General features: G+C 46.5%; 1 protein-coding gene across 6 annotated transcripts in view; it reads right to left on the bottom strand.

Annotated features, from left to right (window-relative positions):
* Window positions 1–25,888, bottom strand: part of ADGRF5 (adhesion G protein-coupled receptor F5) — a 90,157-nt gene that overhangs the window by 39,713 nt on the left and 24,556 nt on the right. For 4 of the 6 annotated variants that reach the window (XM_050950625.1, XM_050950627.1, XM_050950624.1 and 1 more), the window contains exons 3-4: window positions 9,725–9,854; window positions 1,093–1,156 (exon numbers count right to left, since the gene is read on the bottom strand). In XM_050950625.1, the coding sequence (XP_050806582.1) occupies window positions 1,093–1,156; window positions 9,725–9,829 (169 nt within the window). In that variant the 5' untranslated portion in view covers window positions 9,830–9,854. Of the gene's footprint in view, window positions 1–1,092; window positions 1,157–9,724; window positions 9,855–16,147; window positions 16,506–25,888 lie in introns of those variants that run through there. The other 2 variants (XR_007774014.1, XM_050950622.1) reach the window with 1 other exon arrangement.

Raw genomic sequence — 25,888 nt, 5'->3', positions numbered from 1 at the left:
AAGAGCTGCAGAACTGTGCTTAGCATGCACTGACAGAGGGAGTCACCCTAAACTGAACTGAACTGTCTAAGCGGGTGGGTTAGGGGTGCCAAATCCCAGTAACAAAATGAGAGCAGATAGGGACAGCTGGTTCTATCTGGTTGGGCAGTGGCTGCCTAAGGACATCTAGACACCAATGGACCTGCCTCTCTTCAATATTTAATGACAGAGTAGATTAGGCTCAGTGGAGAGTCTTTCTTCCTGGCTGTTATTCCTAGAGCTGATGTCATGTCTGAGTCGGTGTAAAACCTAAGCCTTATACTCTGAGTGGGGACAATGAAAGACAACATAGAGACTGCAGTGGCTGTGAGACTCCCCTCTATCTGCTGCAGTCTCTAAGAGCTGGGTGAAGTGGTGGAACCTCAGAACCTGATGTTGCAGGAGTAGCCAGCGGCAGTGGCTGGGGACAGCAGAGAAACGTCAGAGAGAGATGGTGGCCAGCAGTGGCAGCAGAGTGGCAGCAGAGACACAGTACATAGCCAGTGGTGGCACTGAAGTAGCAGCAACACAGAAGCATCGGCAGAGACACAGTGGCAGCTGGGGGTGGGGAGGTGAGAAGCCTAGGCGACTGCCTCCCACCCCTACCAGTGGGGAGCTGAGAGCCAGGGGGGCAGCTGGGCTCCGGGCAAGGAACTACACGGAGAGCTCTCAGCCCCCCACACTGCCTCTCTTCAGTTGGTGGACACGCTCCTAATGCGGACACGCCCAGCGACACGAGGAGGGGAACGTGGATATCAATTAATTAGTGTGGTGGCTATAAGTCAACCTAACATAAGTCGACTTAGGGCTGTAGCATAGACATACCCTTAGTGTGCAGTGGAGATATACATTGAGTGACCAAGGATAGAAAAGGGAGGTGGCATAAGCCATTCCTCGGGGGAGGAACTACATAGTAAAATGTGTTCAGACACTTTCATCTGTGATTGGCCACAGGTTTGCACCACAATGATTCACAGGCTTGATCATTGCCACTCGCTATGTCTAGGAATGACCCAAGAGACCTGTTCCCCTGCTACCTGAAGGAAACCTGCTGTAATGCCAGTGCTGACATACCCTGTCGCTTCTGCCTGTGCAGCTCTGTTGGGACGTTCTCTTCTGTTCCATTTTCACCGTCAGGCTGAAAAAAGAAAGCAGTTGTATAAGCTTTACATTAATTTATTTATTATACCTGAGCTGGTGAAAACTGAGAAGACAATGGAACTCCGCCAGATCGCACAGCTAAGAGTTTGGTCCATCATCTTTTTCCACATGCTTACACAGGTCAAAAGCAGCCAATGATTTCATGCTAATGCACTGACATCTATTTATTTTCTTCTTCTTCTTCTTGATTACTTGTACGCTCCCCGTAAGTGTGTCCCAGGGTGAAATTCACTCCTCCGCAGAGGCCCAGCACAAAGCCTCTAAGCCGCCTGAGTCCAAATGAACCCTACATACTTTATAGAATGGATACATGGAAATTATCCGTCTCAAAGAGTTCACTATCTAATTTTAAACATGACGTGACCAATGACAGTAAGACACAATCGGGGAGATGGGGCAAGGAGTGACAAGGGTTACAGTAATAAGATCATGCTGTTACTCACTATGTGATTATATTGAAGGTTCCATTAATTTGACTCTTATGATAATTTAACCCATTTTTTGTAGGTAAATCTTAGATCATTTTTGGTCATCATGATTTCTGACAGCAAAGTAATACTGTGTATTAAAAGGTCAATGTGGGTAGGCTTGCTCCCGCTCTCATTAAAATTGATGGAAAAACTCGTTGGCCTCACTACAAGGAGGATTGGGCTCATAATTATATGTGCCCTATCAATGGAAATGTTTATTAAAGGGATATTGCAACTATGAGTAACCAGTTGTTGTTTTGCAACCTGAGAGCCTCCAGCCTGTCAGACAATGAGAGAAAACCAACCCACAGAATCCCACCTCATGTTTTCTACAGATCAGCTCAAACCAGCTCCTGTCCATCACCTGGAAGCTCTGTGAAAGCAGAACACCAGGGAACGCTGTACTCACACTCTAGGGACAAAATTGGATGAAAGATGTCAACCTAAAGATACAGAACTTCAAAATAAACCACACCACTTATCTATCTAAGGTTCTTCTATGGCCCTGGTATCTGAGCACTGCCCAATCTTTAATGGATTTCTCTTCACAACAACCCATAAGGTAGCAGCATTTTAACAGTGGGGAGTGGAGGCACAGAGACACTAAGTGACTTAAACAAGGTCACACTGGAAGCCTCTGGTAGAGTAGGGAACTGAATACCGCTTCTCCCAAGTCCCAGGCTCGAGTCCTAACCACTGCACCACCCTATCTCTTGCTCCATGCCCCGTCAACATTTGGCCAAGAGCGTTTGACACACATACAGTCATTTGTCTAAGCTGATGGGGAGCATGTGGATCTAGCGAGAAGACACTGCCTGTGAGGTCCTCCCACCTGAGTCTCCCAAAGGCTGTGGATTTGGTCTAGGACTGACCTTGCTGTAGGACCTCTGAGGCCTGGTCTACACTATAGATTAGGTCGACATAAGACAGCCTACGTTGACCTAAAAATGTCAGGGTCTACACTACAAGGTCCTTCCTGCCATTGTAACTCTCCTGCTATGCTGACTGAGAGCTGGTCTACACTATGCAGTTAGGTCAACATAAGGAACGAAGCTGTGAAATTGCCAATGCTGCCCTGCTCCCCAGAGAGAAGGTGGGGAGGCAAGGGGTAGCCAGAGCAGTTGAACCATGCTTTCTGGGGGCGAGAAGCTCAGGGTGGCTTTCCCTGCTCCCAGCAGGGAATGTGAGGGAGGAGGGGCAGTCCACTGGGAGCCTGTGAGCCTGTTGGGCAGCGGGGCTGACAACAGAGCTGAGAGACCAGCCACTCAGCTCTCCACATTGTCCCTCTTAGGATGGCAGAAGTGCCCCTGGAGAGGATGCGCTCCGCTGACCCAAGGAGGGCAGTGTTCACAAGCACCATTGCAGTAATTACTGCAGTGGCTGTAAGTCAACCTAATATAGGTCAGCTTATGTTTCTAGTGTAGACATACCCTTAATAACTCCACCTCTGTGACAGGCATGGCATTTATGCCGACGTAGTTAGGTCAAAGCAATGGCAGAGTAGACACTGTATTGCTTGCATCGATTTAAGTGCACTCCACGAGGCGTCTCACAATGATCCATTGTGACTGCTCTGGTTGCCATTTTCAACTCCTCTGCCCAGCAACCAGGTACACAGGAACAAGCCTCTCCCTCCTTACAGGACTGCTAATTTTTTAATTTTCATTTCCTGTTTGGTTGGTGTGGAGAGCTCATCTAGCAACTGACCAACTGAGCATGCCAGGTCCATGCTCCAAATGCGCTCTAGCCTAGAGTACACAGGAGGTGGTGAATCGCCCGTGTCTGTGGGGATAAGAGCCTGAGCAGGCCCAGCTCAGATCTAGCTGTAGAAATGTGGACATTTACAAGCAGATCTCTTGGGTTGCAGGAAGAGAAGGGCTGCAAGAGAGACCTGCAGCAGTGCCAGGTGAAAGCCAAGGAGCTGTGTCAGGCCAGAGGAGACCAGCACTGAGCACCCAGAGGCTGCAACTCAGGAGCATGCAACATCTCTAGTGTGAGCTCCCTCCCACTGCCTACTCATGCCGCTTGCGGGGACAGAGACTTGTCTGGCTCTGGCAAGGGAATGGGGCTTAGAGAATGGGGGTGTCTGTCAGTTCGGACTCCTAGGTTCTCTCCCTGGCTCCAGGAAGGGAGTGGCCTGTAGAGGTTTGGGGGGGTATATCATTCAGAGATCATAGAAAGTGGTGCATTTGCAAGGTTACATTACTCCACTCACAGCATGGTTCAGACCAGGGTGCCAAAAACACAGTGGCAGGCACAACACAGGAAAGCAACATACATTGCTGGGGGTGGGGGCATTATTAAAACAGTCTTTCAAAGCCTCCCTGAGCCGTAAGCTCCCTGTCAAGTTCTTCTTATAGTCCTGGTATCTGGCTGCTCAAAATCAACAGACAGCTGATTCACTTCCACCCTCCATGCGGCGGAAAATTCTCTCCCTTTGTTCCCCAGATATTATGAAGCACACAGCAGGCAGCTATAATCATGGGAATATTTTTTTCACTGCAGTCTAACCTAGTGAGTAGACTGCTCCAATGCCCCTTCAAATGGCCAAAGGCACATCAACCATCATTCTGCACCTGCTGAGCTGATTATTGAAATGTTTCTTGCTGCTGGGCAGGTGTCTTCATGAGCCATGAGAGTCAGGGATAGGCTGGATCTCCCAGGATCACCGTGGGCATTTCAACATTTCCAATGGTGATTTTTGTGGTCTGGAAAGAAACTGTCTGCTTGCAGATTTCTGAACAGGACTGTATTTTTAAAGATACGTGCATCACGCACCTTCCCGGTCCATTCCATGTTGATGTCTGTAAAAACATCCCCAGTGATCTACCAATCCTTGCAACACCATAGAAAAGTATCCTTTTCTGTTTATGTATTCTGTGGCAAGGTGGTCTGGTGCCAAGATAGGGATATGCATGCCATCTAGCGCACCACTGCAGTTAAGGAACCCCTATTGCCGCAAAACCATCCAGTATCTTCTGCACATTGCCCAGAGTCAGAGTCCTTCTTAGAATCATAGAATGATTGCAGGAGGCAATCTTAGCAGAAGGCAATCAATTGTCTTGCAGACTTGGATCAAAGCAGCCCCCCAGGTGGATTTCCCAACTACAAATTGATTCACGACTCAACTGTAGCAGTCTGGTGTTGCCAGCTTCCACACAGCGATCGCCACTCACTTCTCCACTGTCGATGCAGCTCTTATTTTGGTATCGCTGTGCTGCAGGGCTAAGCAGAGCTCCTCCCAAAATTGCTGGAAACTGGCCTGGCACATACAAAAGTTCTGCAGCCACTGCTCATCAGCCCATACCTGCACAACGATGCAATCCCATCAGTCAGTGCTTGTTTCTCAGGACCAGAAACGGCACTCCACCATGTTCTTCTGTTCTGTGACTGCCAACAGCAACCAGGAATTGTTTGTTTCCATGGCTTCCAGCTACTTGAAAGGAAGTTGCCATATTCCATGCGGCGGCTCCTGTAGTGGCTCTGGAAATACTGCAGGATCAGGTGTGTTGTGTTTGCCACGCTCACCACAATAGTGCAGAGCTGTGCGGGATCCATGCTTGTCCAGAGATGGCAGATGCATGGCTATATTAGGCTTTTGAAAACAGGCATGAAATATTACGGGATGTAGAGAAAACTGCATTCTGGGACATTCACTCCATGTTCCCAGTCACCCCTGCAGGAATGTTTTGCCCCCATGAGGCACTGAAAGCCCTTCCCGTAACACCCAGTACTAGATTCTGGCAAGTTGCACTGTGGGATAGCTACCCAGGGTGCACTGCTCTCAGCATTGATGGAAGTGCTACTAGTGAGGACATGCTGTGCCAACACGCACAACTGATTTAACTACTGCGGTGGCTGTATGTCGACTTAAGTTGACTTAATTTTGTAGTGTAGACATGCCTTGAAACAGGAATGTCAGCCACGGTCTGAGGAGCCCAGTGGGGGACAGGGAGAGGGAACTGGAGCTAAGGATATGGGCACTTAGCTGAATTTTTTTTAAATCTGGGGGTCCAGTTTCCCCCAGCCCAATAGCAGGAGTGTAGGGTTTTATCAGCTCTCTCTGGATCCCCCTCAGGTGAAGGACTGGTGGCATCCCAGTCAATTGAAAACTCTTTGCTTCCGTTTAGGTAGCAGATCAGCCACCTATTTCACAGGCCATTACTAGCATGCTTTAGACAGGGGCATGATGGCACAAGGGACATAGAGCAGCCGAGTTCATACAGGGGTCTGCCAAGTAGAGTAGAGCATGTGTTATTTTTATATCATACCCTAGAATGCACTGGCACCATTCTTAGTGATGGGCGAAAAAAAAAGTGGCAATACAGAGGCAGGAAGTTTGCATCTTTGCCAGTTTGTGGAACTTAATTCAAACCTTTATTTACAGAGCTGGTGAATAGCTTGGCACCCCTTAAGACACTTCATCACACAAAGGAACCATGTGGTGTGTGATTAGAGCTGCTTCCTCCTCAGATTACATCAGTTCTCATTGTAAAGATTCCCAGTGCATATGTTGCTGCACAAGTAGGGATGTGAGCCTTTCTCCTGGCCAAATTTCTGCTTAAACAGTTACATGATGCTTACCTAAGTCCACTTCCTCCCTCAGTTTGAAGCTGTAGGAAGAAGTCTTAAGTTTTTCTCCGAAACGATTGTTGTTTTGCTGTGCACTATTAAACAACTGCCACGTTGCACCAAGAGGTGGCTGCAATTCAGGAACTGGTGAAGTTGGTTTGTTTGCAAAGCATTTTGGGACCCTTCTGAATTGTAGATACTATATAAATGTTAGAGGTGATGTATTTAAAAGAGGGTAAAAAATACAAGCTGTCACATTAAATCCTAAAGGGTTGCCTGGTCCTACTTGCCCCCAAGGAAAGTGTGTGATCTATGTCCTATGCAGAAAGCCAGGCTGGAGCAAGGTGAGTTGAGTTGGGCCTCTCTGCTTTAGGGAGCTGGCAGTTTTGTCTCTCTCTGTTTTGAGGTTCTTGTCTTAGGGTTCTGAATTCTAAAAAGTAAAGCAGTGTTACATCGCAACCTTCCTGAAGGAACACTGTATGGTTTTTATCTATCTTCTTTGTGTGTATGCTGTGAACATAACCTAGGATATCAGATATTTTTGTTCAATATACGCTCTCCACCCAAAGCATTGTGGTTAAGTAACAGCCTGCAAAAACAAAACAAAAAGAGGTACCTTCTCCCTGTTAGTCATCAGTTGTAGGAAGTGAGGTGCTGGTGGAATGAGAGAGCTGATGCCTTTAGCTCCTGATCTTGGGCAACCTATTAACTCAGTAAAGCCGCTAGTACAGACAGGGTGAAAATCACTCCTCATCACACTAAGGCCAAGTAAACAGATTTAGTGTGGGGAAATAAGGGGGAGAAAATTGATGTCCCAGCCCAGTCCACCAACAGCTGCCTATGATAACTGCTTTATGCAGAGATTCCCCAACACTGGTTCTAGCCATTGGCCCCTCCTCTGTCTTGTTCCTCTAGGTTCCTCTCTGCTCCATTGTATTTAGTACTAGTGCAAAGTCCATCTCAGTGGTGCAAAGGGGGTGGAGAGCTCTCTCTCCCTCCTTAAATCTGCTCCACTGAAGAACAAATCCTCTCTATAGGCACTCACACTCCGAAACACAGTGGGAATGCGAGGTTCCCATTGCATGTAGAAGATCTGGAAGTTAAGGCCCGATACAAGGGGCTTTTGTGCCCTGTGTGTGGTGCTGAATTGTGCTCCATGATGAGGATCTGCACAAGAATGTGTGCTGCGAGGTGTGTGTGTGGGGTCTATTGCCCAAGAACCCTACAGTGGGGCCACAACCACTTCTCCCTGCAGGCTATCTTCATCTTATTATTTATTTCTAGTGCAGTTGTATGTTGAGGCCCCAGTGGAGATCAGGACCCCATTGTTCTAGGCTCTGTAGATACACACAGAGCAAGAGGCAGTGTCTGCCTTAAAGAGCTTACAGCCAAAAAACAAGAAAGGAAGTATTACGAGGTCTAAGGATTAGCATACTGGACTGGGAGTTGGCAAACATGGGTTATAGTCCTTCTCCCTACACTGACCAGTTGTGGGACCTGGGGTAAGACTTTTCACTTCACGGTTTCTCCTCCCACCCTTTGTCTTGTCTATTTAGACTGTAAGCCCTTCGGGGTGGGGGCTGTCTGCTACCACGTGTATGTCCAGCACTTAGCACACTGGGGGCCTGTAGGTGCTACCATAATAAATATTATCCCTATTTGCCAGGTGGGAAATGAGGTACAGTGAAAAGACATTTTGCACAGGAAGACGATGGAAGAGGTGAAAATTGAACCTAGATCTGAGTCCCAGCTCTGTTTTAAACAGGAGACGCCATTATCATAGCAGCTGACGCTTTTGTCCAGACATTACCCCAGTGCCTGCTCTCAGGGTACTGGGAGCCAGATTTTTGTCTACACTGTGACGTTGCAGTCTATATGGTTTTATAAAAATATGCTAATGAGTGAATATGATGTAACTGGAATATGCTTCATGCAATAGGGTTCTTGTAAGGTATTACAAAGCTTATAATCTACTGAGTGTGATCATCCTATTTGTATAAATGTACCATGCCTGTATCTGAAACTAGAAATATGAAATATAACTCTGAGGGCCTATTGTAAATATGCAAAGTGTGGGCCATTAATGGTGGTTTGGAATCTTGATGACTTCCATTAACCAGGACAATTGTCTGCAGATGGCTGTGTTTTACCTGTAAGTCTTCCTGTGTACCCGTGTGCTGGCAAGTGGGCAATGAAGTCTTGCAGCGACATGTGATCATGTCACCTGAACTGGAATCCATCTTTAACCTGGTGTCTTTCCATTGAGAAGGATGGGGGGGAACCCGGAGGGGGACAAAGGATTCCAGCCTTATGCAAAAGATATATAAAGGGGTGGAACAGAACAAAGTGGAGGAGCCATCATGAAGAATCCCCTAGCTACTACCTGAGCTGGAACAAGAGCTTTGCCAGGGGAAAGAATTGTGCCCAGGCCTGGAAGGTGTCCAGTTTGAGGTAAAAAATTAATGAAGCGTTTCTAAGGGTGAGATTATCTGTATTCAGTTTGACTAGACACAGATTTTCGCTTTTTATTTTATTTTGTTTGGTGACTTACTTTGTTCTGTCTATTACTACTTGGAACCACTTAAATCCTACTTTCTGTATTTAATAAAATCACTTTTTACTTATTAATTAAATAAGCTTCATACAGGGTAAAACGGATTTATTTGGGTTTAGACTCCATAGGGAGTCGGGCATCTGAGTATTAAAGACAGGAACACTTCTTTTTGCTGCTTTCAGGTAAACCTGCAGCTTTGGGGTAAGTAATTCAGACCCTGGGCCTTTGTTGGAGCAGACAGGAGTGTCTGGCTCAGCAAGACAGGATGCTGGAGTCCTGAACTGGCAGGGAAGGCACGGGTGGAAGTAGTCTTCGCACATCGGGTGGCAGCTCCCAGAGGCTTTTTGTGATCCAACTCGTCACACACACAACTATTGACAAAATTCCCACCCAAGCATAGCCCACAGGGCGAGCATTTAAACCAAGCTAACTAAGCCGCCAATAGCCTGACATGGTAAGAAGGCAGGAAATATGACGTCTTGCTCAGTTTACGCTGAATGCGTTGAGTTTCGGCTGCACTTACTGGTTGCTGTGGGTTATTTCTGCAGTCAGTGGAGCAGGACATTTAGCTGTCTATGCATTTATAAAGGATGGCTACATTGCAAAATCCAGCAGCTCCTCAAGTTGTTCTCATTTGACCCAGTGGACAGGGCACAATAGGAGACCTATGTTCAGATCCTGGGTCTCCTGGTTGACTTTGGGCAAGTCATAATGACACTGATCTCCTTTGAGGCTGATGGAAGGAAAAGTGCTATATAAGAGTTAGGTAGGGTGACCAGACAGCAAATGTGAAAAATCGGGACAAGGTCGGGGGGTAATAGGAGCCTATATAAGAAAAAGACCCCCAAAATCAGGACTGTCCCTATAAAATCGAGACATCTGGTTATCGTAGAGTTAGGCGTCATTATAAACCAACTGAAAACCACCATAAAAGTTGAAAGTTACTTACTGAGAGATAGACGAATGGGTCAAAATTAACTTCCATCAAAGCATGGGTAGATGTGGTGACAATTAGAAGCAGAAAGCAGAAGACTGTCATGCCCAGGGACGGCATTTCACCCAATATTTTATTGCAGAACCTGAAGGAAAAATATAGCAAAAGGTTAGAAATTTTTCTATTGATTTATATAGTGAAAATCATTAATAAACCCCATTGAAAAGCACTATTTTCAGTCAAATTATGGTCACTGTAGTGCTAGGTGAGCAACAAGCCACAATGAAGGGGAAATATTTATTTATATGATGTACTTTCTTTTTCTCTGCTACCACATGACTTTGTCCTTCAACTCCCTTTCCCAGGGTATCCTGGTCCTAAAAGGCTTCCTGGCTTTTTTTGTGTGCTTGTAGTACTTTCCCCTGAAATGTGTGAGCTCTGCTACCTGCCAAGGGAGAGAAAAGGATTCCTTTCATTGCTGTTCTACATACTCGGGAGCACCTAGAGGTGCCGTTCAGGGACTGGCAGGTGCTGTACACAATGGTCCCTGCCCCAAAGAGGTTTCAGTCCCAGGACAAGACGGAGCGTCTGGTTTTTACCAGCAATGTGCTATGAGTGCCATTCTCATGATCAGCATTGCAGTTACTAGCTTGTTGAGACTAGACTAATCTCGTGGCTAGGGCAGTTGAGTGGGACTTAAGAGTGCTGGGTTCTATGCCTGACTCTGCTGTGCACTCTTGACTGAGTCACCTCACCTCTTGTTTTGCTTCCGTTTCATCTCCCACTCATTGTCTTGTTTATTTAGACTGTAAGTTCACCAGGGCAGAGACTGTTTCTTACTGCGTATGTGTGTACAGCACCTAGCACAATGGAGCCTCTAGGCATTACTCTAATAGTAACAATAATGTTCAGGAACAGCGAAGAGTTTCTAAAAGGTGTCGGCTTCAAGCTAGTGTAAAGGATGAATGTAAGGCCAATGCACCGCTTTCAACGCGGCATGTTTCCGGATCCTCTTCCTAGACAAGGAGGAAAGGAGCCTGCTTTCCTGGAGAAGCTATCCACGGGGATACACATTTGTAAAACAGAGAAGGACGCCATTGTGAGGGGCAGGAACAAAACTTACTCCCAGTAAAAAGGGACAGGAGGTGAATGAAGATACAAAAATTAAAACCCAGCAATTTTTCAGATTTCGAACACCAAGTATGTTGGGTTCATTTAATCAAATCATTGGAAAACGTGGAGGAATTTTTTTTGTACAAATGTTTGTTTCCTTCTAAAGGCTCTTTTTCATAAGGGAAAAAAAAGCTTTTCTATGAAAAAAAAATGAGCAGCTTATTTTCTTGCTTACACCAGTATACATCTATAGTAACGCCACTGAAGTCACTCCTGCTCTACGCTGGAGTAAGCAAGAGGAGAATCAGTGTAATCATAACTCGTTTGGAGCTATTGGGCCAAATTCTGCTCTTTTTTGTTGTTATTTACTATTTGCATTACTGTAGTACCCAGTGGCGGATTAATGACTTTGCCACTCCTAGGCCCTGAAATAATTGTCTCCCTGCCTGCCCCGGGCCCCACCCCGACTCCACCCTTTCCCCGCCCCCATTCCCCAATGTCCTGCCCAAAGTCCCGCCCCAGCTCCACCCTGTCCCTGCCCTTATTGGATCACTTCCCCAAATCCCCGCCCTGGACCCACCTCTCCCCCCAGTTCATCGTGTTCCCTCTCCTTCCCCCTCCCTCCCTTCTCCATGAAACAGCTGTTTCGTGGCTCATGCGCTGGGAGGGAGGGGAGAGAAACAGGACGCGGCGGCACGCTTGCAGAGGCGGCGAGCTGGAGCAGGGGAGCTTCTCCGCGGGTGCTCAAATTTGCCACTCCTTCAAATTTGCCACCCTAGGCCTTGTCAGCCTAGGCATTAATACACCGCTGGTAGTACCTATGAACCCCAGTCAGGGACCAGGGGCCCATTGTGCAAAGTCCTGTACAAACAGAGAACAAAAAGACAGTCTCCAAGGGACTTGCAATCTAAAGTATAAGAAAAGAGACAACAAATACATAGAGCCCGATGGGGAAGCCCAAGGAAACAAAGAGATAGCACTAGTTAGCATGACAGGCAGGAGTTTCTGCACACTAGCAGTTTAGCCGTTGTTAGCATCATGGCAAAAGAGATTTTTGAGGAGCGAATTAAGGGTAGATAATGAGATCGCTTTGCTGACATTTACAGGGCGCCTCTCCCAAGTGGGAGAGGCAGCGTGGGAGCAAGTACGAAGGCACTTGTTTGATAATTTAATAAGTGGGCAATGGACATTGGCATCATGGGCTGATTGGCAGTGGGAGCTGACATTTCCATAGCAAATGAGAGATGGTTGGTAGGGTAAGGACGGGCTGTGAGGGTGGAGCCCTGAAAGTGAAGTCAAGTAGGTTATGTCTGACCCAATAGAAAAGGCCAACCAGCAGAAGGATGCAAAGAGAGGGGAGACATGGTCAAAGTATCAGGTCAAATGATCCTTGTAGCAGCCTTCTGAGTGGATGTGAGAGGGGCAAGATTGCATTTGTCAAGGCCAGAGGGAAGGAGGGGGCACTAATTGCAGTGTCAGATGACGAGAGCCTGGAGGACAGTGTGAGCTGTGTGGATGGATAGGACAGGCTGTATCTTGGTGATGTTATGCAGAAAGAAGATTTAGACATAGCCTGGGTATCATGACAGAGATCTGAACTGAAGATGCGGCCCAAGTGATGGGCCCGAATGACAGGCAGGATAGTGATGCTGTCCATAGGGCTTGAGAAAGAAGGATGAGGGAGGGTTTGGGGAGAAAGATTATGAGCTCTGTTTTAGCCATGTTGAGCTTGATCTGACATCCAGGAGGAGAAGTCAGAGAGACTAGCTGAGGCTTTAGTTTGGACAGAAGGAGGCAGGCCTGAAGTACAGAGGTAGATCTGTGAGTTTTCAGCACAGAGAGGGCAGGTCAGTTTGTGTTTGTGGATGACATTGCTCAGATATAAGCTGTAGATGGAGAAGATAAGGGACCAAGGGCAGAGCCCTGAGGAAAGCTGGAGGGGAGGATGAGGGGGATCCTCTGAAGCACTTGCTGAAGGAGCAATTAGAGAGGTAAGAGGAGAACTAAGCGAAGTGTGAGCCACAAAAGCCAAAGGAGGACAAGATTTCAAGAATAAGACCATGGCCCACTGTGTTGAAGTGGCTGACAGGTCAAGGAGGAAGAGAGTAGAGAACTAGTTCTGAGATTTACCTAGGAAGAGGTCATTACAGCCTTTGGTGAGAGCGGTTTCAGTGGAGTGCTAGGGTTAGAAGCTGCATTAGAGAGGGTCTAGGATGGAACTGGAGGAGAACTCCAGTAGTGCAGTCCATGAGCTCAGAGATAGAAGGGAGATGGGGAAGTGGTTGGTGAGGCAAGTGGGGGCCAAGAGGGGTTAAGATGGGAGGACTGCAGCATGTTTGTATGGGGAGGGGAAAAGCCAAGGAAGAGTGAGAGTTTCAGAAAAGAGTATGGGAGCAGATATGAGTGGGCATTGGGGAGATTAGGAGATGGGATGGGGTCACAGGGGCACGTGGACAGTAGGAGAAAAGCCAAGAAACTTCTGTGTCTGTAACAGGGAAGAAAGAGGAAAGAGTTGTAGGAGGCGAAGGGGGAAGGTGGGCAAGTGAGGGGAGGTGGAGATCGTGTCCTATTTTGCCCATTTTCTCGTGGAAGAAATTGGTGAGATCCTGTGTGGAGAGAAAGTGGAGGCAGGAGGAACAAAGGGTTTGAGGAGTGAGTCAAAGATGGTAAAAAGGCAGCTGGGATTGCAGGCATGAGATCTGATTAAGGTGGCAAAGTGGACTTGTTTAGCTAGGAAAATGGCAGAACTGAAGGAGCAGAGAATGAATTTGTAGTGTAGGAAGTCAAGCTGGTCATGGGATTTCTGCTTGAGATGCTCCTCCGTGTAAGGGCAGGCGCAGAGGAAATGGATGTTGGAGGAGAGCCAGTCAGGCTGGTGTAAATCCAGAGTAACTCTATTGGAACAGCTCATAAGGGAGCACTTTGGTAAGACAGAGGTGGAGCCAGTGATACCCAATTATATGGACCCACTTGGCATTCTGTCCTATGGATGGCGAGGTGCTGCTGTCCTGAGTGGATCCTTCTCCCCAGACCCTGTGGAAATCATTAATGCACAGCCCAGTGCCTTATGCTGTTCACCGATACCAGCATCCCTCATACCAAGCCAGGACCTCCGTTCAATGCTGATTCCAGGGGAAGAGTGCCCCTTGCTAACTAACAAACCTCACTTCATGAAATGTTAGGAAAATGCTTGTAATCTCCCACTGTCAGACCCATCACACACTGTGGCTGCAGGCCAGACAAATTCACATGGAAATATTTGCACGCTTTATGGTACTTTATGAAAGACTCTCTGTAGTCTTCATGCAAATTCTATGAGTCCATATGCCCAAACTCTTTGAGATCTATGAAGTATAGGGGAAATTTATGCCGTTAACTGTAGGCACATTCATAAATCCACAAAGCATAGATGAGAAGAATATTTATTATTACTATTATTACTACTACTACCACTACTAATTAATAATTTATATTGTTGTGGCACCCAGAGGTCAGGACTCCATGTGATATGGAAACATATAACACAGAGACATCCCGTGCTCTGAAGAGCTTACAGTTGAAACAAACCATAGGTGGATAAAGCAAACAGATGGGGAGAGGAAACAATGAACCAATACTGACCATCATGAAAAATAGCGGTTGCGCTGAGCATAGACAGCGCCTTGTGAAATTCTGCATTCCCCGTTCCTCTATTCACAATCTTGTGTGTAACTGCAAACGCTATGGGTCAGATTCTTTCCCCAAATACATCATTGGGGCAGCCACATAACTCAGAGCAAACGTCCCATGAGCTGTATCTTTAGTAGGTGCCTTTGGTAGTTGGCCAAAGGAGACATGCACTAATTGCATTGCATCTGAAGAAGTGTTTACCCACGAAAGCTTATGCCCAAATAAATCTGTTCGTCTTTAAGGTGCCACCGGAATCCTCATTGTTTTTGTGGATACAGACTAACATGGCTACCCCTCTGATACTAATTGTGTTATTACTAAAACATAAATATTTATTTATGTATTAGGTAAACACTGAGGTGTACATTTTAATTATACAGTATATCTAAACAGGTTTCTAAATTTATCTTGTTTCAGAGCAGGATGGTACAAAGAACTGTCATATGCTTTCTTGTTTGCATATGAATGAGTAATAAGAACGATTATTTTCCTGCTGAATGAATGCATTGTTTTGATATTCTTTATTATAATGTTTCCTTCCAATACATTACGTTATCTAGCATGTCATTAATAAACATAGATCTAAATTTCCTGGGATTAACCCAAATCTGAAATTAAGCAAAAATTAAGAAAATGGTATACAAGCAAGTTAATTGCACTATTGGTTATTACAGCAAAAGGCACCTGTCACATCAGATCCTTTGTGCTGAGATAGCATGAAATGAAACTTAGCGCAAAAGTATTATTTCTGCAGAACATGAAGCTTCTCTCTCAAGCAGCCTGTTGGGTCTCTGGTAATACCCCTGTAGGTTTGTGTTTCAAGGTAGCTTTTAAGTTATCTCAGCAGCAATGGTGTTTTATATGGACATTATAAAAAAACAGTGAAAAGAGGTAATGAAATATTTCTGAGCCATTGTGTCAGCATGACAAATATAGTGAAAGAGACTAACACCCTTGGAGACTGAGAACATGATGGTAGAACATGGTAAACATCAGTAATTTCTTTCTTTCTTCTTTCCCCTACCCCAGACAGTCCCTGACCCCCCAGAGTTGTTTAGATCTAACTCTGCTTAGTTTTGCCCCAAAGGCAGTTCAAGCAAGGTCTTCTAAACAATCTCTAATCACTTTAATTTTGGATTCCCTAGTCCTTCCTACTTCCTCTACAAACTTTCTTTCTGCATTTCTCAGATTGTGAAGGCAGGCAACTAAAGTGATCTTATTTTCCTGAAGAAAATTTCTGCCAAGCCAAAAAGTTGCTTCTGTCAGAATTCCCAGCAGAACATTTCAGCTATTCACTGCAAAACCCAGAGCTAGAAACCCGAGCTCTTTTTTGATTTTCAGCAACCACCCCACCGATAAGCCAACATTTTCAAGAAAAGCAGACAGTTTCCACCCATTAGAGCAAACCTCCAATTTTAGGTTGAAAAAAGTTTCAGTGGGAAATATTCAGCCAGCCCTCACTCCAAGGTGTCTGTACTCCTTCATCGACACATCTCTAAGCCGCAACAGCTCAGAAAGCAAGAAAGACCCAACTTTGCTTCCAGCTCTGCCTCCTGCGCTACAGCATTTGAGAGTTTGCTGTCAAATCACTGGCTGAAAACAAATTTGGCTCGAGGATACAAAATAACCGTAGAAAACATACACCGGGGAACCAACCTGAGCTGGGAGAGGATAGTCTGGCTTTCCATGAGCTGAAAGCTGCTCTTCTTCATTCCCAACTTCTGAGAGTTTCTCAGAGCATCGCTGAGTCTTTAAAGTGCCTCTTACAAACCCAGCCTAACGTTTCTTGCAGATGAAAAGGCAGTAAATGAAACCCAGGTGTGTAATCTCATTTATTTGCCCAATTTTCCCTGAGGAAAGCTCCCTGAATTCAACTCATGCCATCTTAAAAGTCTTTCTCTCTTCCACTAGCTGACTGCCTGCTCCCAATGCAGGATGTTTAATGAACTGGCCGGGTTGTCATTGCTGCCTGGAGAATGGCTGCGGTTTGTGGCTGGGACTCCCTTTCAAAGTAACCTCAGTGGCACTGTTACAGGAGACAACACGCTAGGTATTTTAAGGTGTCGTTTCCTGCTACCTCTCACCAAGTAAGTATATTACTTTTTCCCTACACGTGATCCAAGTCTCCAGCCTCTTTTCTGCACATTGGTCCAGCAAGTGGCTTAACTTGTTCTGCCAGCATTACTCATACTGTTTGTTTGGATTAAACAAAGTGTCATGAAAGTAGTAACTAACCTGACAAAAATGAGGTCTGGCCAGCTGGCCCGGGCTGCTCTTCTTTATGAAATTGCAATGGAATGATATTTACTGCCTTCGATTTAATCACCAAGGGGAAAGAATATGAAAGTTACTCTGATAGGCCAGCAGGCTGGTTGCTTTTCAGAGATTCACAGAGTTCAAGCAGCCCCATATGTAACAGGAATATTTACAGGTACATGATATATCACAACATCATTGCAGGTTGCGATGCACCACGGTCGTCAAAGTCTAGTTTAACAATGGTTTAACCCCAGCCTTCTCAGGGGCTCAAGCTTTTAGGGAACAAACTGCCAGGTGCTTACAGAGCTCTGCCTAATGTATACACAAAATGCAACTTTGTTAACTGGACTTCGAGTTCATTTCATAAGCGCCTGTGAAAAAACTGCACCGTTAAATCCAATGTCAAAGCATTGGGTACATATTCAACACACAATGTCAGGGCTGGTGGCCAGCCACGCCTCCTAATCACACTGCTAAGTGTTTTTTCCTCATCTCATTCATAATTTACAATCGCATCACCGGAGGCTGTAATCATGCCAGAATTTACAACTTCAGACAGATCTGGCTGGGTCACTATTTGGATGAAGGAAGCCAGCAGAAATTTTATGCGCTGCAGGAAGAGTTGTTAATAAGTCAGTAGGCGATAACCTGGTCTCTGAGTCAGCTGGTATTATCTGTAAGCATTTCTGCACGGGTCACAGGACCAAAGATTACAATCGGTTGTGCTGGGTGCTGCACAAACACAGATAAAGTGGCAGTCTCAGCCTTCACGAGCTTAAACTGAAAAGGTGCAAGGCCCGATGGAAGGCCCGATGAAAGGCTGGGGCTGAGGCTGTGACATAGCAGCAAGTCAGTGTGGAGCGGGTGAGCCCAGCTGTGTTAGTTTCATGGTTTGCTGGTGTTGGGACTTAACAGTGAACCGAATGCTCAGCATGGCATTTGGGAACATAGTGCTGCTGACAGCCCTTACCTACACCACTGTGCAGACCTGGGACAGTTTTACTGTCTGGAGCAATAGTAACCTGCCGTGCCTGCTCTGTGAGCCCAGTCAGAAGGGTCAGGTGGGCGAATTGCAGCATGGCCACTGTGCCTGCAGTGTTGCCGGGGCAGAGGAAGTTAAGGAACTGGCCAAAGTGGTTGCCCAGAGACTGGTAAGGTTGGGAATGGCTTTCCCCATGAACCTTTGGGTACCATACATGGGAGAGACGCCCCATTGCTTGCCCCCAAGGGTGGTGCATAATGGCTAAGCCTCCTCAAACCTCATGCCAACGGGGGTGGGGGAGGAGGGGAGGGGCAGTGGAGGATTTGGGGCCCCTGGAAAAATCTTCCCTCACCATGCCTCTAGGGTTGGAGGAGCTCGTGCTCCCTGCTGCAGCCCCAGGGATATGGTGGGGTCACAGAGCTTTTCTGGTCTCGGGGCCGCAGCACCGGAGCAGGGGGAAGGAGTGAGCAAGGGGCGGAGCCTTGGGAGAAGAGGCAGAGTGGGGGCAGAATGGAGATTGGAACGGGAGAAGGGCTGTGGGATAAGGGGCAGAATCGGGGAGGGGCTCTGGGCTTGGCCCTCCACTTTCTGAGGGGGAAACAAAGGGAAGCCACATGAGCGGTCATGCGACCCTCCCCAGCAGTATGTTTCGGGTGCCCAGGGCAGCTGGCAGAGAGGTAAATCTCTGTGAGGGAGGAGGTGTGACTGAGGAAGACCTGGCTGGTGGCTCGTACCCTGTGCCAGACTCAGCTGCCAGTCCCGGCTGGGCTGGGGAGGACGGGACTTCCTCTTTCCCTGCACAGCATCCAGTACCTGGTCAGACCCACCCCCAGATTCCTCCCCCAGCTATGGGAAGCTCTGCAAACTTCCCCCACCCCCATGTTTCCTGCACCCAACGCTCCTCAGCTTCAGGGGGAGGGATTCCTGTACAGGGAGCTGCACCCCCATCTGCTCAACTCCCATGCATTCAGACCCCTCATACTCAGACCTTCCCACCGTGTCTCACCCTGCCCCGCATTCAGACACCCCCACAATGAGCCCCACTCCCCCTGCACCTGGACCACCCTGATGAACCATCCACACCCAGATCCCAAACCCACTGAGTCTCAACCAGCTGCACCTGGATCCCCACCCCACTGAGCCCCACTTGTCCCACACCCAGAGCCCCCACACTGAACTCCCCACAACCAGAGCCCCCTGCTGATCTCTATCCCCCCCACATCCAGACCCCACCCTGCTGAGCCCCAACCACCTTCACCTGGACCCCCCTGCAGAGTCCCATTACCTTTGCACCCAGAAACCCCCCCAACAAGCCCCTGTGCATCCAGATTCTCCCCTGCACCTGGATCACCCACTGAGCCTCCTGCATCCAGATTGCCCCACACAGAACCCTTTCAACCCACACCTGGATACCCCCACACTAAGCCCCTCCACACTTGGATCCTGCCTTGCTGAGCCTGCCTGCCCACTCCTGGTGCATCTGGCACAGAGGGGCAGGGCCCTGGGGTGTTTCTGGGGCAGGCCCAGTCCTTGCACTGTGTCAGGGTTGGGTGCAGCCTCACCACTGATTCCATGTCCCAGCAGGGTAGAGCTGCAGACTGATCTCCCACATTTGTGCAGCCAATGGCCTGTGCTCCCCAGTGCCATGCTGGAGCCTCCACATTCATTTGACAAATAAACTTTGCAAAATTTTGCAGAATTTTAAAATATTGTGCACAGAATTTTATTTTTTTGGATGCAGAATGCCTTCAGGAGTACTCCATGCAGTCCTTGCACCCAGAAGAATGCATGAACTGTGATTGTGATGGGCTTACGTGGAGGTTGTGTGGCGAGTGACTGTTTCATGAACCCCCTCCACGTACACCCTATATCCCCACAGTGGACCATCATAACCTGATAAAGTGAGGGTGTAGCCCACTGACCTACCCCACCTCTTATTCCTCACCAAGAACACTTCAATCTCCCTGGACACTCAATAACAGACTTAAAAGCGGCAATTCTTCAACAACAAAATCTTCCAAAACAGACTCCAACAAGAAACTGCATAGCTGGAATTAATTTGCAAACTGAACACCATCAAATTGGGCCTGAATAAAAACTGGGAGTGGATGGGTCACTAGAAAAAGTAATTTTCCCTCTGCTGATACTCACACCTCCTTGTCAGCTGTTGGAAATGGGCCACCTTGACTGCATTGGCCTCGTTAGCACTACAAAACTAATTTCCCCTCCTTTGGTATTCACCCCTTCTTGTCAACTGTTGAGAACAAGCCACTTCAACCTGAATTGAATTGGCTCATTAGTACTGACCCCCAACTTGGTAAGGCAACTCCCATCTTATCATGTGTTATAATATATATTCTGCTTACTGTTTTTTTTCACTCCATGCATCTGATGAAGTGGGTTTTAGCCCACGAATGCTTAAGCCCAAATAAACGTGTGAGACTCTAAGGTGCCACCAGGATGCCTCATTGTTTTTAGTGGCGTCTGAGTAGCCCAGGAACGTATGAGCTCATTCCCACAAGCACCGAGTGCCCTCATCCATCTCCCATCAACTTCAGTAGGGATTGCCAACATTCTGCGCCTACGCCAGCAGTCTCAGCTATGCAAACAGTGGCCAACGTTCTGATTTCGATGAGGATGTGCATTTATTTTCTGGGATACTCATCACCATGTATCTAAGCGCCTATTGGCTGCCATGCCTATTGCCCCTGGTAGTTATTGAGTTATTTTTTCTCTCCCATGTATGCGGGAAAGTCTATGGTTCCAGCCCCTGAGAGGAAAGAAAAGCAGGGAGGGAGGAATTAGGAGAAGCTAGAGAATTAAGTCCAGCTTTTTAAAGGCATCGAGGTACCTAAACCTCAGATAGGCATCTACAAGGTGTTTCAACAATACCTTGGTACCTAACGCGCCTAGAAATTGAAATCAAGAGGAGTTAGACACCGAGGTGCTAATTTAAAAAAATCACACTAGGCACCTAAATGCCTTTAAAATCTAGCCCTTACTACACAAAGGATTGTGACTAGAGAGGGGCAAAAAATTTCAGCTGAAATGAATTTTCTTCCTATTTTTTTATTCACTGAAAATTTTTAAAATATGTTGGTTTGAGGTTGACCCAAATTTTTTTTTTTTAATTTTGGACTTGCCAGGGAACTGAAACATTGATTAGTAGCCAAGCACTTGCTGTAACTGGCCATTGGATTAAAGGACCGGATTTATAGCTGGTGTAATTTTGCATAGGTCATTTGGTGTCAGTGGAGGTACACTAGGATCTGGTCTGAGGTCTTTAAATCTACCAGCATCAACTGTGCATTTGTTCTAAGAGACCAGATTTCTGGAGCCTAAAGTCATAATTTAAGTGCAAACTTTCTTTTGCTGTCTACGGTTCTTTCCTGTCTGCCAATATGGACTGGCTTTGCCTCCATTTGATTATTCATCACCTAAAACATGACTTTTGACAGGGGTATAATATGACTGGTAAGCAGACAATGTTTGTTTCAAACAGAAAACACACAATGACCGTAAGAAACACGCCCATGCACAACAATAATTTATGGGTGAGTTTTCTGTAAGGGTAGGTGGGGGAAACTGTGCTGACTTTAGATAACGCATCTCATAACTTTAGAGACCAACATAATGTAAACAAATATTAATCAAGGATTCCAGGCTCAACCGCTTGGTGATAAGGATTCAGGAGGTAAAAAACAGGCTGTGACGCACTTTTCTGCTCTGACTTTTTGAAAATGAGCATACAGGATCTGATTATGCCTCTGTTCTTTCAGTTTTATGCCAGTGTAATGAAAGTTGTCTGCACAGCCCTGTAGTTCAGGAGTTCTCAAACTGGGGGTTGGGACTCTTCAGTGGTTCGTGTGGTTATTACATGGGGGGTTGTGAGCTGTCAGCCTCCACCCCAAACCCTGCTTTTCCTTCAGCATTTATAATGGCGTTAAATAAAAAACACTATCTAATATATTTATGGGGAGGGGGGTCGCACTCAGAGGCTTGCTATGTGAAAGGGGTCACCAGTACAAAAGTTTGAGAACCACTTCTGTAGCGCAATGCTGTCACAAAAAGGGCTAATGTGATCCTTGGATGTACAGAAATGGACCTCAGGAGGTCATCTAGTCCAACCCCCTGCTCAAAGCAGGACCAATCCTCAGCTAAATCATCTCAGCCAGGGCTTTGTCAAGCCTGACCTTAAAAACCTCTAAGGAAGGAGATTCCACTACCTCCCTAGTAACCCAAGTAGAGAAGTGATCTTTGCCTCTCAATATACTGTTGATAAGACAATAGTGTAGCCAGCCCTGGTGTCCACAATTCAAGAAGGATGTGGAAATACTAGAAAAAGTTCAAAGGAGGGCCACAATAATGATCTGAGGGATGGAAAACAAGGCTTTTCATGTGAGGCTTACGGAGTTTAAGCCATTCAGCTCATTGATGAGAAGCCTGAGATGTGACTTGATCACTATATGTAGGTTCTTACACATAGAAAAGAGAGCTGATGGCAGGGCCAGGGTGGGGGTGGCAGAGGAGAAGAGCATCTCAACCCTGTTGACAAAGGCATAACAAGAGACAGTAGCTGGAAGCTGAAGTTAAATAAATTCAACCTTGAAATAAGACACAGTTGCTCAGCAGTGAGAGAGATTAAACATTTGAACAAGAAGGAGGTGGAGTCATCATCACTTGGAGGTTTTAAGATGAGATTAGATATAATTTACTTTAACACAGTTTCTGGAAGAAATTCAACAACCTATGTGTGTGGGGTAGAGTAGGAGGGGGATTGGGCTGGATTTGTTTTCACTCCCTTCTAAAGCCCCAGAGCTGCCCCAGCTGGAGCTGGGACACCGGTCAGGGTGGGCCAGTGCTCTGTGGTGGCACAGAGAATTCTCTTTCTAGATGCCTGGCTGGTACATCTTGCTCACATGCTCAGAGTCTGACAGATTGCTAGCAGTCTGAATGAATTTTGCCCAAGGTCAGATTGGCAGGGACCTTACGGTATTTCTCTGCAGCATGGAGCACAGTTCTTTTGCTGGGATCATCTGGGCATAGCTCAACTAATCTATTCCCAGGCATTGCACGGATCATGGACAGTGGCAGCACCTCAGTCTCTCCCTGTGGCACAGAACAGTTTTGTCTCCTGAGGTCTGAAATGCTTTAGCCCAGGTCTACACTAGCGGGGAGGGTGGAGGGGTCGACCTAAGATACACAACTTCAGCTATGTGAATAGCATAGCTGAAATCAGTGTATCTTAGGCTGACCTACCTGGCCGTGAGGATGGCGGCGAGTCAACCGCTGCCACTTCCCTGTTGACTCTGCTTCCACCTCTTGCAAGCTGGAGTTCCGGAGTTGACAGGGAGCGCGATTGGGGATCGATTTTATTGCATCTCCACTAGTTAATAGGGGTTAATAGGCATATACCAGTGTAAAATGTAATGGCCTGTGAAGTCAGACCACATGATCTAAGACCACTTCTGGCCTTAAACTCTGTGGAACTATAAATGATTTAGTTATTTAGTTAATTATGCCAGTGGAACAGCAGCAATTTAGACAATGGCCTTAGTCTGAGAAGTTATGCTGTTATACACCTAGTGGGGAATCAGGTCCCAGTGCTTTAGGAATATGCACGGTGACCATTAAACAAGACTATGACGACCATTCATGGTGCTCCCCAGACCCAGTATTCATAGCGCTACTTAGCAGGGACAGGCAGCTGAGTGTGCCTAGTTCTCAACCCAGCGTGTATACTGTGGCTTGGAAAGTTTCTCTTCAACTTGCATATGGAGCTGGGTAGGAAATGATTTTTGAGATTTCTGACAAAATTTCCCATTCCAGATCAAGCGAAAAAGTCAAATTCTTTAAAATGTTAGTGAGCCAACACTGAAAAATACAGCAATCAGATTGGGCCTAGTAAACCATTTCATTTTGCTGTCAAAACATTTTATTTTGATACTTTTATTTTTTTTTAATTTTTAACTATAAATTAGTTACCTTACATTTCTAAACTATAAAATTAGTTTTGATCCAAAACCCAAACCTTTTCCATTAGGAAAATGTCAAAACTTTCCATCTAGGCAATTCTGAAGCTTTTTTCTCAATTTCTCCCAAGAGGAAATTAATCAGAATTGACCTTTTCCAACAGACAATTTTGATTTTGACAAATTGGCATTTCTGGATGAAAAAACAATTAGTTGAAAAATTCCCAGGCAGCTCTACGTCTGTGTCATTGGGCTCATGTTCCACTGAAGGAGACTGTGAAAAAAGGAACAAAGGGGGGGAAAACCAAACAAAAATAGGATGAGAAATGGCAGGCATTATTCTATCCTACTGAGGTTCTTACACCTTGCCCCTCACCGTGGTATTTGAACACTATGTGTTTGGGAACACTCTAGAAGAGCACGTCACCCTACTTTGGCACGGGCTCTTCTCTGCTGGCTATTGTGATTGGAGAGATGCAACCGTGAACTTTTTCTTCCCCTCCTTATAACATTTTGGAGCTTCTAGAGCTGTTGGCTGGCATGCAAAGACTGGGAGCATGTGTATGAGCACAAAGCAGTTTGAGAACCTCTCGTACTCTCTCCCATCACGTGCACATCGACGGCCCTAATCTCATAACATCCACTGAAGTCAAACGTCCATTGACTTCAATGGGTGTTGGCTCACATCCCTATAGTGGTCCGGGCACAAGCAACTCCTACACATTGAAGTCCTAGAAAGCCCAGTGACTGGATCCTTCCTGCTGGTTGAGCCTTTTTAACTTCCTATTTATTTTCCTGTTATCGCCACGGGAGCTGCTGAAATGACACAAATGCAGCTGCCTCTGGCTAGCTTTGTAGGAAGTGGCTGAAGTGGCTTGGTATTTACATAACCCACTCTGGAAGGTGAAGGAGATTCCTGCACAAAGGAGCCGCCTGTTACACCTAGCAACCAGAATTAAAAGTCCAAAACAGCGTTCAGTGCCTTCCACGTACTCAGGTCCTGCCAGAAATAGTACAGAGTATCTTGGATATGGTGAATACGGCCCCAGCATTTCCAGTGGGTTATGCCAAGGCTATTGTTTTCTTATGACCTTTTTATGCTATCAAAGCTGTTGGTTCCATTTTAGTCATAGGCATTTGGAAGGTGGTTAGCTAGTGATTCACCACTGTGTTACTCTAATTTTATGCCAAAGTAACACCACAGAGAATAACCCTGGTTCCGGAACATGAGGCATGTCCACACAGTATGGCGGTGAGGGCTACAGTGGTGGGATTTCTAAAGTGCATTAACATATTGGACACTAGTTGGGCTCTGTAGACCCTGCTGGTGTGCACTAAACCTTCACTAGTGCTCTTTAACGTAATATTGTTTGAAAAGGAATGACATTAAGGAGTACTAGGGAACGTTTAGTGCACACCAGCAGGGTTTAGGTGGAGCAATTAATGCTCAATATGTTAGTGTGTGTTAGAAATCACACTCCTGTAGCGCACGTTACTGCACCATGTTGACAGTAAAAGTGCAGGAGTTCAAAAGGCAACATTTTTGTGTGAAGATCATTATCTTGGCCATCACCTCAATGATTGATCCAGGCACCTCCAGAGCTAAATGCAAGAGCTGCTTCAGCTGTACCTGGGGCTACACCAATTCATGTCCTCTGTGGAGTGGGGACCTCTAACACATGCTCACCAGTGGGTTACACTTGCTCTTTGTAAAGGGTTTAAGTCAGCAGGGTCCTTGGACTCTGAACAGAGCAAGCCAATGACATTACTCTGTTGTAAAACTGTAATAACATAGTAGTGACTCTGAACTGCTCATTTCACTTATGTGGGGCTCGATCCTCCGCTGGTGTAAAGGGATAGCATTCCATTCAGGCTGCCTGCTGCTGAGACTGGTGCAACTCCACCTGTGTTAGTGATACTGGGTAGCCCTGGCGCAGACGTCTGGCTGTAGGCACTACGTAAAGCCTGGCGGCAATTAGACTGGTTATGAACAGGGTTAAAGATCATAGTGCTTAAAACGGTTCTGGGAGCCAATAGTCCAGCACCACTAGGGGTCCTCGCATTGCCCATCTCACCTCACTCTTTGCATCCCTCCACTGGCTCCCAGTCCTCCAGCACTTCAGACATAAGCTGCCTGTCTTCATTCTAAGGCCTCCTAAGGCTCTATCAAATTCATGGCTGTAA

This window comes from Gopherus flavomarginatus, chromosome 4, assembly GCF_025201925.1.
Source record: "Gopherus flavomarginatus isolate rGopFla2 chromosome 4, rGopFla2.mat.asm, whole genome shotgun sequence".
NCBI classification, from domain to species: Eukaryota; Metazoa; Chordata; order Testudines; family Testudinidae; genus Gopherus; species Gopherus flavomarginatus.
This window is presented reverse-complemented; position numbering and strand designations above follow the sequence as displayed.